General features: G+C 44.1%; 2 protein-coding genes across 3 annotated transcripts in view; one reads left to right on the top strand and one right to left on the bottom strand.

The window, feature by feature from the left end:
• The window catches only part of LOC119464421 (isobutyryl-CoA dehydrogenase, mitochondrial-like), a 71,433-nt gene extending 71,041 nt beyond the window's left edge, over nucleotides 1–392 (bottom strand). The window contains exon 1 of the mRNA XM_037725381.2: nucleotides 219–392. Coding sequence (XP_037581309.1) covers nucleotides 219–327 — 109 coding nt within the window. The 5' untranslated portion in view covers nucleotides 328–392. The remainder of the gene's footprint in view (nucleotides 1–218) is intronic.
• Nucleotides 393–2,727: 2,335 nt separating this feature from the next.
• LOC119464420 (isobutyryl-CoA dehydrogenase, mitochondrial-like) overlaps nucleotides 2,728–12,123 on the top strand; it is a 70,764-nt gene continuing 61,368 nt past the window's right edge. For both annotated transcript variants that reach the window (XM_037725379.2, XM_037725380.2), the window contains exons 1-4: nucleotides 2,728–3,074; nucleotides 4,462–4,562; nucleotides 5,230–5,399; nucleotides 8,874–8,983. In XM_037725379.2, coding sequence (XP_037581307.1) covers nucleotides 2,972–3,074; nucleotides 4,462–4,562; nucleotides 5,230–5,399; nucleotides 8,874–8,983 — 484 coding nt within the window. In that variant the 5' untranslated portion in view covers nucleotides 2,728–2,971. The remainder of the gene's footprint in view (nucleotides 3,075–4,461; nucleotides 4,563–5,229; nucleotides 5,400–8,873; nucleotides 8,984–12,123) is intronic.

The raw sequence follows: 12,123 nt of genomic DNA, 5'->3' as shown, positions 1-12,123 counted from the left end.
CTTAACAACACTTTATTTTAGAACTGTCACGGATATCACAAAATTAAGTTAATTCTCCCAACATTTTTCAGATACATGCACCATATATCATGGAATGAAAGTTTGACACGCATTTTTGCGACAGCGGGCGAATTCCTATCGAAGAATTAACACACTGAGGGCCAGTTACGTAAGACGATGAAATTGGAAGTCGGTGGTTGATAACGCATTGTACGTACCGTCAAGAGCAGTAGACGCTTTGCGGACCGTGCATTTATCGGTTGCAAATTGCGCCCGGAGCAACGCAGAAAATTGCCGCCTGATAAGTGCCTTGCTAACAATCCCCATCACTCCTCTGGCAAGCCTGGCGACCGGAATAAACGCGTAGTCCCGACAACTTGGTTCTCGAATTTTTAGCGAAGCCCGATTGAAGAAACGCGCGCGACTTTTATAGGAACTGGGGGCGATGGTGCTGCCATCTATTGGAGAACGCATAAAAGTGACGATGCTGCAGCTCATAAAACTTGGTATTTTCAAAAGTGCACGTTCGTATGGTTTGGGACTATTTTTACAAGGTGTTTTGGACGCACACGGTCTACTTGATAGCGAAGACGTGTTCCTACAGCCTGATTTCAGGGCCGATCAGGCCACGTCTGGGCGAACTTTTGCGGAGCGAACTCCAAGTGTTCGGCATGTGTTCGAACTTCCAGCGGCAGCTATGTAGCAATTCCAGAGTTACAATGTTTAAATGATCGCTCGCGGTAATCTACTCGGATATCGTTCGCACGCATACACCACAAACTTTGGTTCTTTGTGAAGGCGCAGGGTGCACAGTAACGGCATGGAATGTTTGTTTTTCAAAATAAATGTCATGTTTTCCGAGAGCGTCCGGAGCCACTGCGCTAGCAGAACACAAACAGCAAAAAAGGAGGGAAAATTAAACACATTTAAAAGCTTCTCAGATGCCAAGCCTGATCCTGCGTGTTACCTGGGATCGGGTGTTCGTCGCTGTGCCCGGTGAAATTTATTGGCGTTGTATAAAGGATTGGAGCGCCGTCAAAATGATTTTCTAGCGACGAGTGTGTACAACACTTGAGCGGCTGACAGGCGGACATGGAAAAACGTCAATTTCCGTGATTTTTATTCACTCAAAAATTATCCCGACGTGTCGTCACGATCTCTGGTCACGGAAGCAACAGCGAGAGGAATTTAGTGCCTCTCCGCGTCGTTTTTCAACCATGAAACAGAAAACTGCGGACTGGAGAAGAAACCCATTTGGAGCTGCCGAACTCGGTCTGTGCGAAACTGATTTCGTGCGAAATGTCGCTGCGGTTTCGCCTAGTTTCGCGTCTGGCTAGCGACAAGTTCGGTTATCGCGTTTCGATGTGCTCCGTGCTCTTTCGGGAATATGCTTGGCTAGGAACCGCGCTCATTGGTTTCCAACGAAAATGATCATTTACGCTGAATTATAAAGATGGTGTTGTGACGTCAGACATTGTACGCACATTCTGTATTTTTATTTGTTTACAGAGTACCTGCATTGCCGCTAATGCATTACATAGGGGGGAACAAAACATAACCAGTAAAACAGAAAAACTTTTGCACAGATATACTCACACACAAAAGCACTAGAATAGCATTCAGAGAAAGACATACAAGTAAGGTGAAACAAACAGGTTTTCAGAATTTATATCACATACAGTTGTTTTACAAGAGCGAATAGCATACATTAGAAGAGTCCGTTATTTGACACATTTACTATATAATTTCATAAACTGTTTCATTGTCTAAAAAAGAGTAGTAAAAAGTGTTTGTTCAGCAGTTATAGTCTGAGATTCTTTTTTTATTGATATCACATCGAGCCGATATATGTAATCTGGTTCCAGAAGATGTACAGTTGTAGCGATTGATACCTATCTGACTGTTATATATTCGGTGCAATAGTTTGAGTCTTAGCTTCTGCCTACGCCCATATGTAGCAGATTTCATCCTAAAGTGGCCTTCATTTATGAAACGCTAGAGTACGGGCTGTAATTATTACAAACAAACCTTACTGCTTGCTTCCGTAGTTTTTCCAGTCTATTAATGCGGTAATTTTGATAGGCATTCGAGATGAGTTTTTCATGGACTGTACAGCTTGCTTATACAGATTAGAGAGTAGAAACCGTAGAAGTCGATATGTGCACCTAGCTCTCTTTGCGTTCGCTCTTACTGTGGCGATCGTTAAAACGTTTGCCCAGCAAACGTAAGAACGTTTGCTTCTTTCAACAATTATTATTATTATTATTATTATTATTATTATTATTATTATTATTATTATTATTATTTATTATTATTATTATTATTATTATTGTTGTTGTTGTTGTGCATTTATAGTACCCTCGCAAAGCGCAGTTGTGCACATCATTCACGTAATCAAAATTTCGCCATAGAGCAAGCCGGCACAATCTGACGACGGACAGGCGTTATTTGCGTGCAGTAAATTCACGCGGTCGCGAAGGCGAGGCTTGTAGTAGCGAGGCTGAAATGCGCTTCCAAACCAATGAGCAGCGACATCAATTATTGTTCGACAACAAGTACAGACAATATCATTAGGATATAAAACTGTGAAGTCACAGGCTGTTTGCATCCATCCACGAATAATTATGAATACGAAACTGTGCAGGCTTTCTGAAGTTTGCTCGTGGCTTGTTTGTGCCCGTGGCTTTTGGCGCGCTTCCCCCATAGAGTAACATACGGATTGTTACTCTGCTTCCCCGGATGCCGTCAGGTGACGGCAGTGCTCGGTGACGGCTTCCCGCGCCGAGCCCGATGCTTGCAGCTAACATAGCGCCGCGCCGCGACGGCTTTCGCGTAGTGGACCATTTTGCTGTGTCCGTGTGAACTAATCTTGTCCTGTGTGTGCGCCTGCCTCACGTGGATTTCCCGTCGTGGCCGCTAGGCATTTTGTGCCGCATGAGCAGACAGCGTGGTACTTGTAACCTGCGTAAACATGAGCGCGTTCGGCATGCTCGCAAGGCACTATCACCTGCGGCGGATTCTTCGCTTGCCGATGCCCAGTGCGTGTGCCCGTAGTGCATGCACATCACTGGATGGTGAGCGCTGCCGAGTATTTGTGTACACCGCTCTTTTAAGTCTACCGTGCTTCCTGACAGGCGCACAATTCCGGCGAAATAACGGCCGTTTTCGTGACCGCTCATACTATGTGCTAGACAACCTTGAACACTCAGCATTCTCCCTAAACGACGAACAGTCGCAAATTTCTTGCATTCTAGCAATTGCGTGCTCGTTTGGCCCATATGGAACAAGTTACCGCACTCTTCAGTTATATTGGTTGACAGCTGAATCAGCGCATTAGACGATCGCATAAACAAGACATACAAATAATAGAGCGCCGCAGAGATTGCTTGTAAAATGCCTTCCAGTGCAACCGGAGTGAGCACTTTAATTATTTTTTACCATCACAAAAACTTGCCAGAACGGTTCTTTAATTATTATTGTATCATATCTACCACTGACAGTTGGTGTCCATGCATTGTGATATGGTGAGGCGCGATTGTTTAGTCGTAGACAGCTATAACTTCGCGAGTTGAACACACTAGCACGAAGCCAGAACCTAAAGTAGACTTATTACACCAAATTAGCACCGAGCTTTAAAATCTTGTTTTTGATATACAGTAGACTCCCGTCAAGAGGAACGGAACTCGAAGGGACCGTGAAAATCTGCCTGGTCTTAACCAGCTAACGAGTTCGCTGAGAAGTTGTTCTGCTGACAGTACCCTTCACATTTAGCGAATTGATCCACAGAACTAAATATCTACTATTCCTTATACACCCGGATATTCACGACACAAAATGATAAATGAAACAGCATCAAAACAAAAAGGCAGTTGTAAAAATAGATTTGCGTGATACAAAGTATTCTTTCATGCAGTCTTGTTCGTGCTATCGAGTAATTTTAGCCGGCTAACACTGAAAACCTGTGTGCTGTCAGAATTGCTGAAATTTCAAATAGCTTAATGAAAAAATTCTTCACTGCCTTCATGTCGCTGAAAAATTAACCAAAGTATTCGGGGCGTTATCAGCTGTATCGTGTGTGAACACCACTGGTTTTTCTTGTGGCTCGTGGGCAATGTTGTTGCCCGCATTATGAGCCTGCAGAGGCACTACTTGAGCAGTTCTCATGGTGGCAGCCCAGTAGGTTTCCACATGATCATCAACACTGGAATCTACAGGAACACCATTTGCTTCTCCTGCAGCAGACCACCTGCTGAACCTAGGAGCAGGCAGCAGTGGTTCAGCTTAACTGTATTTGTGGTTCTTGCTAAAGGGATACTTTTGCATTGGGTCTATGGGAAACCAATGGAATGTTTACAGAACACTTCTTTATCTCTAAAAATCTTAGTTAACCAGGTTTGTTTTAACAGGTGGTATACCCATTTGCCAAAGTTCATTAAACAGGGCTGTTCACTTTTGCCGCAGCCACCATCGGACTGTCCGAAGAGCAGATCCAGATGCAGAAAACTGCTGCCGAGTTTGCTGCCAAGGAGATGCTTCCAAATATGATGGAATGGGATGAAAAGGTGAATGGTGTGCGCATATTATTACATTTGCAGCACACAATTTTAATTGCTCACCTTAATCAAGTGTCGCTATTGAGGCTTACATGGTACCTCTAATAAAGGTTACTCGGGCATGCCGAGTGGTTATGAGCTTGCTTTTGTTTACTCTGCAGATGCGGTGTGATTGCTTATATGAAACATAGTACAATACTCATGGAATGATATGCAACTGGGAATCTTTAATGTAGTACACTCCATATGCGCAATTATTCAAGAGTGTCATGTTGCTACGAATCTGGTCATTATAGATAATGCATACTTTGATCTATGTGTACGAGCCAAAATTATGCCGAGGTCGCACAAACTGAAGAAGGCAGGAATGAAAGTATGTGCATTAGTTATTCTTAAATTGATGCATTTCACTCCATGAGTATAGTTTATTGCCAGTAGTATCTAGTAATTACCATGATGGTGTATGGTCAGTGCAGTATAGTTTTCCACTCAAAAGTCAGCAAAGGAAACCTTCCAGAAGACAAAAATCTGACTAGACAAAATACTGACATTTGTAGGCGAATCTGTTTCATTTCTTAGAGCAGTGGTAACATTCTGATAGCCAAGTTTGTTTCAAACGTCGTAATGCTGCCGTAACTGTCGGACCGTGTTGCTAACTCTGTGTCTACTTCCGCAGGAACACTTCCCTGTGGATGCAATGAGGAAAGCAGCTGGGCTTGGCTTTGGGGCTATTTACATTTCAGACGAATATGGAGGGTCTGGGCTCAGCCGTCTTGATGCCTCGGTGATATTTGAAGCCCTTGCGAGAGGCTGTGTCAGTACCACCGCTTACATCAGCATCCACAAGTATGCTACCTTTGACTTTGTTATGAGCAATTCCTTTGTGTTGGGCTCTGCAATTAGATCTTTATTTTGTATGCACCAGCGCACCCCCTGTTCTTCTTGCTTAGTTTGATGATTGATTTGTTAATGTTGACATGCCTTAGTTGCAGACATTTACCAAACTCTTTCCCCTCTTTAGTTTGTTGATTGTGCCATTATTTTAACCAGCCCGTAACTTGCATGCGCTGATATTGCTCTGCTGTCAGTATTGCCTCAAGCACTCATGTCAAAGCTTAGGTGCCTGTCTAAATGTTACGTTGTAATGGGAAGCAGCTGCGACACATGCTGGCCAGGTCAGCTTCTTGCAGAGTGAAATTTGCCCAAGTAAATAAAGTAACAGCGAGGATATCATACTCGGAACACTTGCGACCCTTCATTTGTAATGCCTCAAAACCTCAAGTGTACCGGAGACTTGGAAGAATGCCAACATTATACTAATCCATAAGAAGGAAAACATTAAGAGTAGAAAAATTCTAGGCCTATTATCTTGCCTGCATTATTTGGTAGCTGCTTTCACTAAAGTAATTTCCAATAAAATCAGGGCAACACTTGACTTCAGTCAACCCAGAGCACAGGTTGGCTTCGGGAAAAAGTATTTAAGTATGAATCATTCACATGTCATCAGTCATGTAATTGCACTCGCATTTCATCAATCAGGTAATTGAAAAATTTGCAGAGTGCAACCAAGCTCTTTATATGGCTTTCATAGATTTCGAAATGGCACTTGATTTGCTAGAGATACCAGCAGCCATGTAGGCATTGCATAATCAAGAAGGGCAGGAAGCGTACCTCAGTATCTTGGCAAATATCAATAAAGGTTTCACAGCTACCCTAAGCCTTCACAAGAAAAGCGGAAAGATTCTGATGATGAAAGGGGTGTCCAGAAAGCCCACGATGCGGCGCTGGAGCTTGGTCTCCCCGTCCCGACGCGGCCCACGGCTTCGTCGCCTCCCTGAGAGGGGGCAACGGAGCTTCTCAGGACCTTCATTAGAGTTCTTTGTCTGTCTGTCTATGAAAGGGGTCAGGCAAGGAGACAATACCTTCAGTGTTATTCACTGCATGCTCAGAAGAGGTATTCAAGCTGTTAGATGGGGAACAATTAAAAGTAGAGATCAACAGTGTATATCTCAGCAGTGGGTGGTTTGCAGATGACATAGTCAAAGCACACTTGTACTTTTACTCAGTCAGCAATTTTGTTCTGCCAGAGGGTTGCTTGTGGGATCCATAGTCTCTTCTCAGGGGCAATGCCCGAGTAGTTGCTGTGTTTTACAATCAGAAGCCTAGAAGCTGGCCAGGTTCTTCAAGGACTGCCTTCGATTTGCATGCTTTTGAAAAGCACCTCTGACTGCGCTCATGTTTGTCTAGTGTAGTCTAGTTCTTCGCACAGTATCCAAGAAGTCACGTAACACGTACTAGCAAGCTCAGTTTAAAACCCTTGTCCAGAAATTGTTCAGGTCAGCTAGATGGAAATCACTTGCAACAAATATTTTAGAACCTTAGGTGACAAAAGTGTAATAGCAGGTCTGACGCTTAACATGCATAGAGGACCAAGGTAATGTTCAATAGCCTGGCAGGAAAACGAGAGCCCCTAGAATTAATCTGTGCAAAGGTATGTTTATCCAGGCTAATAGACAGAGGGCACCCTGATCATGAGAAGAAAACTTACAGAAAAGTAAAAATGGGTCAGAGCACATACTGTAGACATTATCAAGTCATGAGCAGCAGCTTACAGCAGAAGTAGAAGCCTTCATCCTGCAGCTTACATAAATAAGCTGATGATGAAATAAAGTAACGAAGCTGAGCAAGCTGCATTAAGGCAGACAGTTCTGCGGAAGCACACAAGGTGGAGGAAAAAAGGGAAAGCATTCTCATCCATTTGAGTGCAGCACAAAGCTTCAAAGGAAACGCATTCTCAGAAAGGAAACCTTGCAGTTGAAGAAAAGAAAACTGCAAGGTTTTCTTTGTGAGAAACTTTGTAGCTTCATGCAACATTCAGGTGGATGACAATTTTTCCCTTTCATAACCTGCGTTAAGGGAAGGACCAGTGCCACAAAGGGAAGACACTGAGTGCATTGTGTCCTTTGTGTGTGGCTAAATCATGTACAACAAACTGACCCTTATTGAAACAGCAGGGAGCAGAAAAGTGAGAAGACAGGGGACCCCTACCTAGATGAAAAGGGTCGGGGAAGCACAGGGTCTTGATTTTTACCAACAACAATATTATGCCAACAGGCAGTGTAAGCCAAGGAAAGCGTAGGAGGGATTAACAGCTTTTTAACATCTTTTCAAGGTCATGCATGCATTATGTACTATGTGGCACCTGCAGTTGAAAGGGTGTTCCGCACCTACTGCCATGGTTGCGAGTGGCATTGGCTAGCACTCCCAGGGCTATGGGTAATGGATGTAAACAATTACCCAAGAAAGTGAATGGAGGGAGTGCTCAACTGGTCAAGCATTGTACTCATTATTTGGAGCTTGTGCGTTGGGCTCCAACACACGGCAAGGTTCCTTTCCTTCTACTTTCATTACCATTTCCCTTTAATCAGGATATAAACTGATTGAAAATTTTATTTTAAAACCTCTGATTCCGTGGCCTCATTGTCTGTTGTCTTCATATGGCGACGTACATAAAGGCACATCACATCGTGTACGTGCAGGTCTTTGGACTGCTGCATAAACCTGTAAATGCTGTTGTGTTTGTGCAAAGGGTAGCCTCGCATTTTTAGCCAAATGTGATATGCACTTGCTGCGGCACAGATTAAGTTGCAGAGTATGCGTTCCTACATGACTGCACACACCAATATGTGAACTACGGGGTCGTGCTGCGGTCATAGCAGTGTGTAATGCCTGCTGAACAACACAATTGCTGGTGTAGGCAGTGCATGGACTGCATTTATTATTGCATGTTGCTTCTTCTAAGTGCAGCACGCTTGGCGTCAGTTGGCACACTAAGGCCAAAACACCATTGAACCAATGCCAAAGCAACTTTACAGCAAGTCCTTGCTGTGTAAAAGGAAGAGGGCTGGATAGCTGCATGGCCAGAGAGACGTTGGCACTGATGCACATTATAGCGGAGCTAGAGGCTAATACAAAACTTGTGTCTACCGACACCACTGTCGATTGAGCTCATGCTACTGAAGCAATGTGAGGCTAGGAACTAATGCACTAATCAGTGACGATTGGGCTGCTGCACAGTTTGGCAGTTTGGGCAGGGTTCTTGGCACCCATGACACAAATTTTGTGTCGGCACTGGTATATTTCATCGGCAACAGCAGGCAGTACACTCGTGCAGCACAGTTAGCACTGTCTAGTTATTGTAAAATCACAATTGCTTATACAAGTTGCAGCAGAAGATGGAAAATGACAGTGGTGCGAGCAAATGCTCTCGAAGGCAAGGCAACAGTTTCCTGTGTGCATTAACTTGGCACTCTTTTTCAGCATGGCCCTGTGGATGATTGATGCATTTGGGAATCATGATCAGAAGTTGAAGTGGCTTCCCGAGTTGTGCACAATGGAGAAGTTTGCATCGTACTGCTTGACAGAGCCAGGTAATTTCTTGGGGACAACCACACTGCTTGCAAGCAACCGCTTTTATTCTGCATATCGCTGCCGTCCGAAGGTACTGCACTGTTGCCTGATAAGGATCTCTCTCATCATTTCTATGAATAAGGCCATGCGGATATTATTTCCTGTTATACACGCAGGTGAGACAGGAAAGCACCTTGTGTGCCACATTATTGAAAGTAGACAACATGTAATGTTACTGGTAGGGGGGGGTTCCATCATGGCCTTCAGCGAAAAGATGCTATCAAAGGCCCTGTTGTTGGTGTTGGCCGTACTTGGTGATGAATTATTGCTATTATTCTGGCACTCATTACTCTTATCATGAAATCTCTTGGTTGCTGTGTGAACAGTTAAGGTGGTTGACTGCTGTAACTGCACTTTTATGCCACATGCTTGATGGACCTTTCTTGGAACAGTTTTGCCAATGTGATCATGCCACAAGGTTTCTGCAAAGGCAAGTCTTTGGCTGCGAGTGCAAACCCAACAGTGGTGCTGTGAGCGTCACTGTTATGGTCTAGCATGCATTGTCGCTTCAGACAGGTAGCTGTGGTGTTGCGCTACTGAGGTTTGATTCCAGCAGCATGATGATGGATGCTTAAAAGGAGTAACGTGCATTGGGTGTACGTTGAAGAACACCACTGGTGAAAACTTATCTCGAGTCCACCACCGCGGTGTGCCTATATTCACAGCATAATTTCGGCCCTTAGAATCAAGAATTTGATTTGTCACTTTGGACAAAGCTGGCAGCACAAAACTGTCCATTTGATGGTGCACTCTGGAATCTGCATCCCCAAAATGTTGCCAAGTTGGACCAATTTGCAGCTAACAGGTGCCACATGTTCTTTTGATCACATGAAAGTGTTAGAAGCCAAACTGCAATATCATGGCCGAGTAGTGGCAGCTCAGGTACTGAAGGAAGTAATTGGAAACACTTGTGCAGTCTATCATTTATTGTGTGTTGTGAAAGCATGTTGAGTCTGCCTGTATAAGTGCTTACTCTTAAGAATGAGTCTGGTGCACCGTTTCTTCTTAAACATGTTCATCTTTGTGCAGCTCAGCAACATATAAAACAGTGTAGCAAAGCAAAGACAGTTTGCACAAGACTTTGTAAATTTTCAAAAATCCAGATTTGCTTTAAGTGAAAAGCAACAACAGTGATAGCGAGTGTGAAATGTGCTTTAGGTCTCAATGTTTCACACAATGTGAATTGGATAATGAACATTTACTGCTGTCCGTGCGAGCAATCTTAGCATTACCTTTTATTGCAGTCAGGCAATCTGCCTGCTCCAACATGAAGGAGAGGTGGGTGGTTCATGCAACGCACTCCCAGCTTTCATAGTGCTGCTTGCACTTTTCGGGCGCATATGCAAAACTTGCCGAATAGATAGAATCACTTAGGGACACTATGTATGCGAAATTTAAAGCGTAATCTAATAGTGGCCCGCACGTAAACTACACCGTCACGCCATACTAAAACTTGCTTTCTGCAAAGTTCGTTTGCGGAGCGGTAACGCTGTTTCCCTTATCCCGGTAACGTTAAACTAAAACTGTCTAACATAACAAACTCTAGAGGAAAAACTCGCCATAGCGCCCATGCATTGAAATTGGCAAGCACAAGGAAACCGCCATGTTGCCATTCAACCCACCGTAGCGCTACGGCAGCTGTTGGGGGCGAAAAAAAAAAAAAAAAAAAGCCTGTGTACCGTGTATTGGGTGCAGTTAGGGAACCCCAGGTGGTCTAAATTAATCCGTAGCTGGTGCTTCATAATCATATTGTGGTTTTGGCATGTAAAACCCCGCAATTTTTTTCACTTTCTTTTTTCTGCCACAAGCAAGTGGTGGCCAAGTACACCATGCGGAGCATGTTCTGTTGAGATAATGGAAGGATGGGTGGGTGCTAGGCACCAACGATCTTAGACATACTTCACTTTCACAACTCCGCTTGGGAGATGGCTGAAGTGGTGGCCGCGCGACAACTGGTGGTGCTGCAATTGTGTCTTTCGTCACTTCTGGTTTCAGTTCTGCATTATTTTCGGTGGTGCTCTACCGTCTGTCAGTATACTGTCGTCAGTTGGTGTTGTGTGATGTGGAGCAGTCTTCCCCGGTGAAAACTTTCATACAGAAGCGTTTCAGCATCTCATAACAGGAAGAAGTTTCGTACGCTGTCCTGCTTTGCCCACGGCTGCTCCAGCGGCCAGGTGAATACTGATGCTGGTGCTATTTTTATTTGCACCGCGATGACGGCAGAGGGTTTCATATACGGAAACACATGCTATGCTGAAAGGAACAATGCCTCACAGAGAAGTCCGGAGTGTGCGAACATCATGTTGAGGAGGACGATGGATATTCTTGAAAACAAAGATATATTATGATTCCTCCCGGGAAATATGGATGCTGGTTCCCGGCGCTATTCCTCGACATAATTTTTCCCGGTCTTCATGAATGCATCTCTAAGCCAATAAATGTGATGCAAAAACGAAGTTCACCAAGAGAAGGTGCTCGAGTGTCGACGGGCACTTCGGCAGAGACTGAGTGATGTGCTTCAGGTTCAAACCAATTATGCTTGGAATATTGTTGTGCTTGCCTTCGAAATATGCGCTACTGACTGTGATCAACAAGCTCACGTCCGCGACTTTGCCTTCTGTATACTCTGAAAGCTTGAATTTATTGATTGCGACTCCACACACCAGCGCTATGTGTATCATTTTACATATGAGGCAACTCTTAGGTGGGCTTACCTTAGACCATATGGTCGCTTAGCGCAGATAATGAAGGAGGGACGGGGTCAAGGGGAGCACCAATTTAAAGGGCCCACTGTAGAAGAAATGCAGTCTAATAAAACTTGTTGCTGGGCTTTCATGTCATACCTTAGACCATATGGGTATGACATGAACCGACTAGCCCAGCAACAACAAGTTTTGACGTAGGCGGACATTCTTTGAGCTATAGAAACTTGTCCTTGAAGAGTATTGCACCTAATTTGCTGCTAAAAAGCTACAAGATACACAAAATGCTGTTTCTAGCGGCTATACTACCCTCAAAAGCATAATTGATATAATCATTAGAGAAGCAGATGGCTAGAAAGTTAAGCACGGTTGTGCATAAAACATCAAGCCAAAGTACA

The sequence above is a fragment of the Dermacentor silvarum genome, chromosome 9 (genome assembly GCF_013339745.2).
Source record: "Dermacentor silvarum isolate Dsil-2018 chromosome 9, BIME_Dsil_1.4, whole genome shotgun sequence".
NCBI lineage: Eukaryota > Metazoa > Arthropoda > Arachnida > Ixodida > Ixodidae > Dermacentor > Dermacentor silvarum.
Note: the sequence above shows the minus strand (reverse complement) of the source record. Positions and strands in the feature narration are given on the sequence as shown.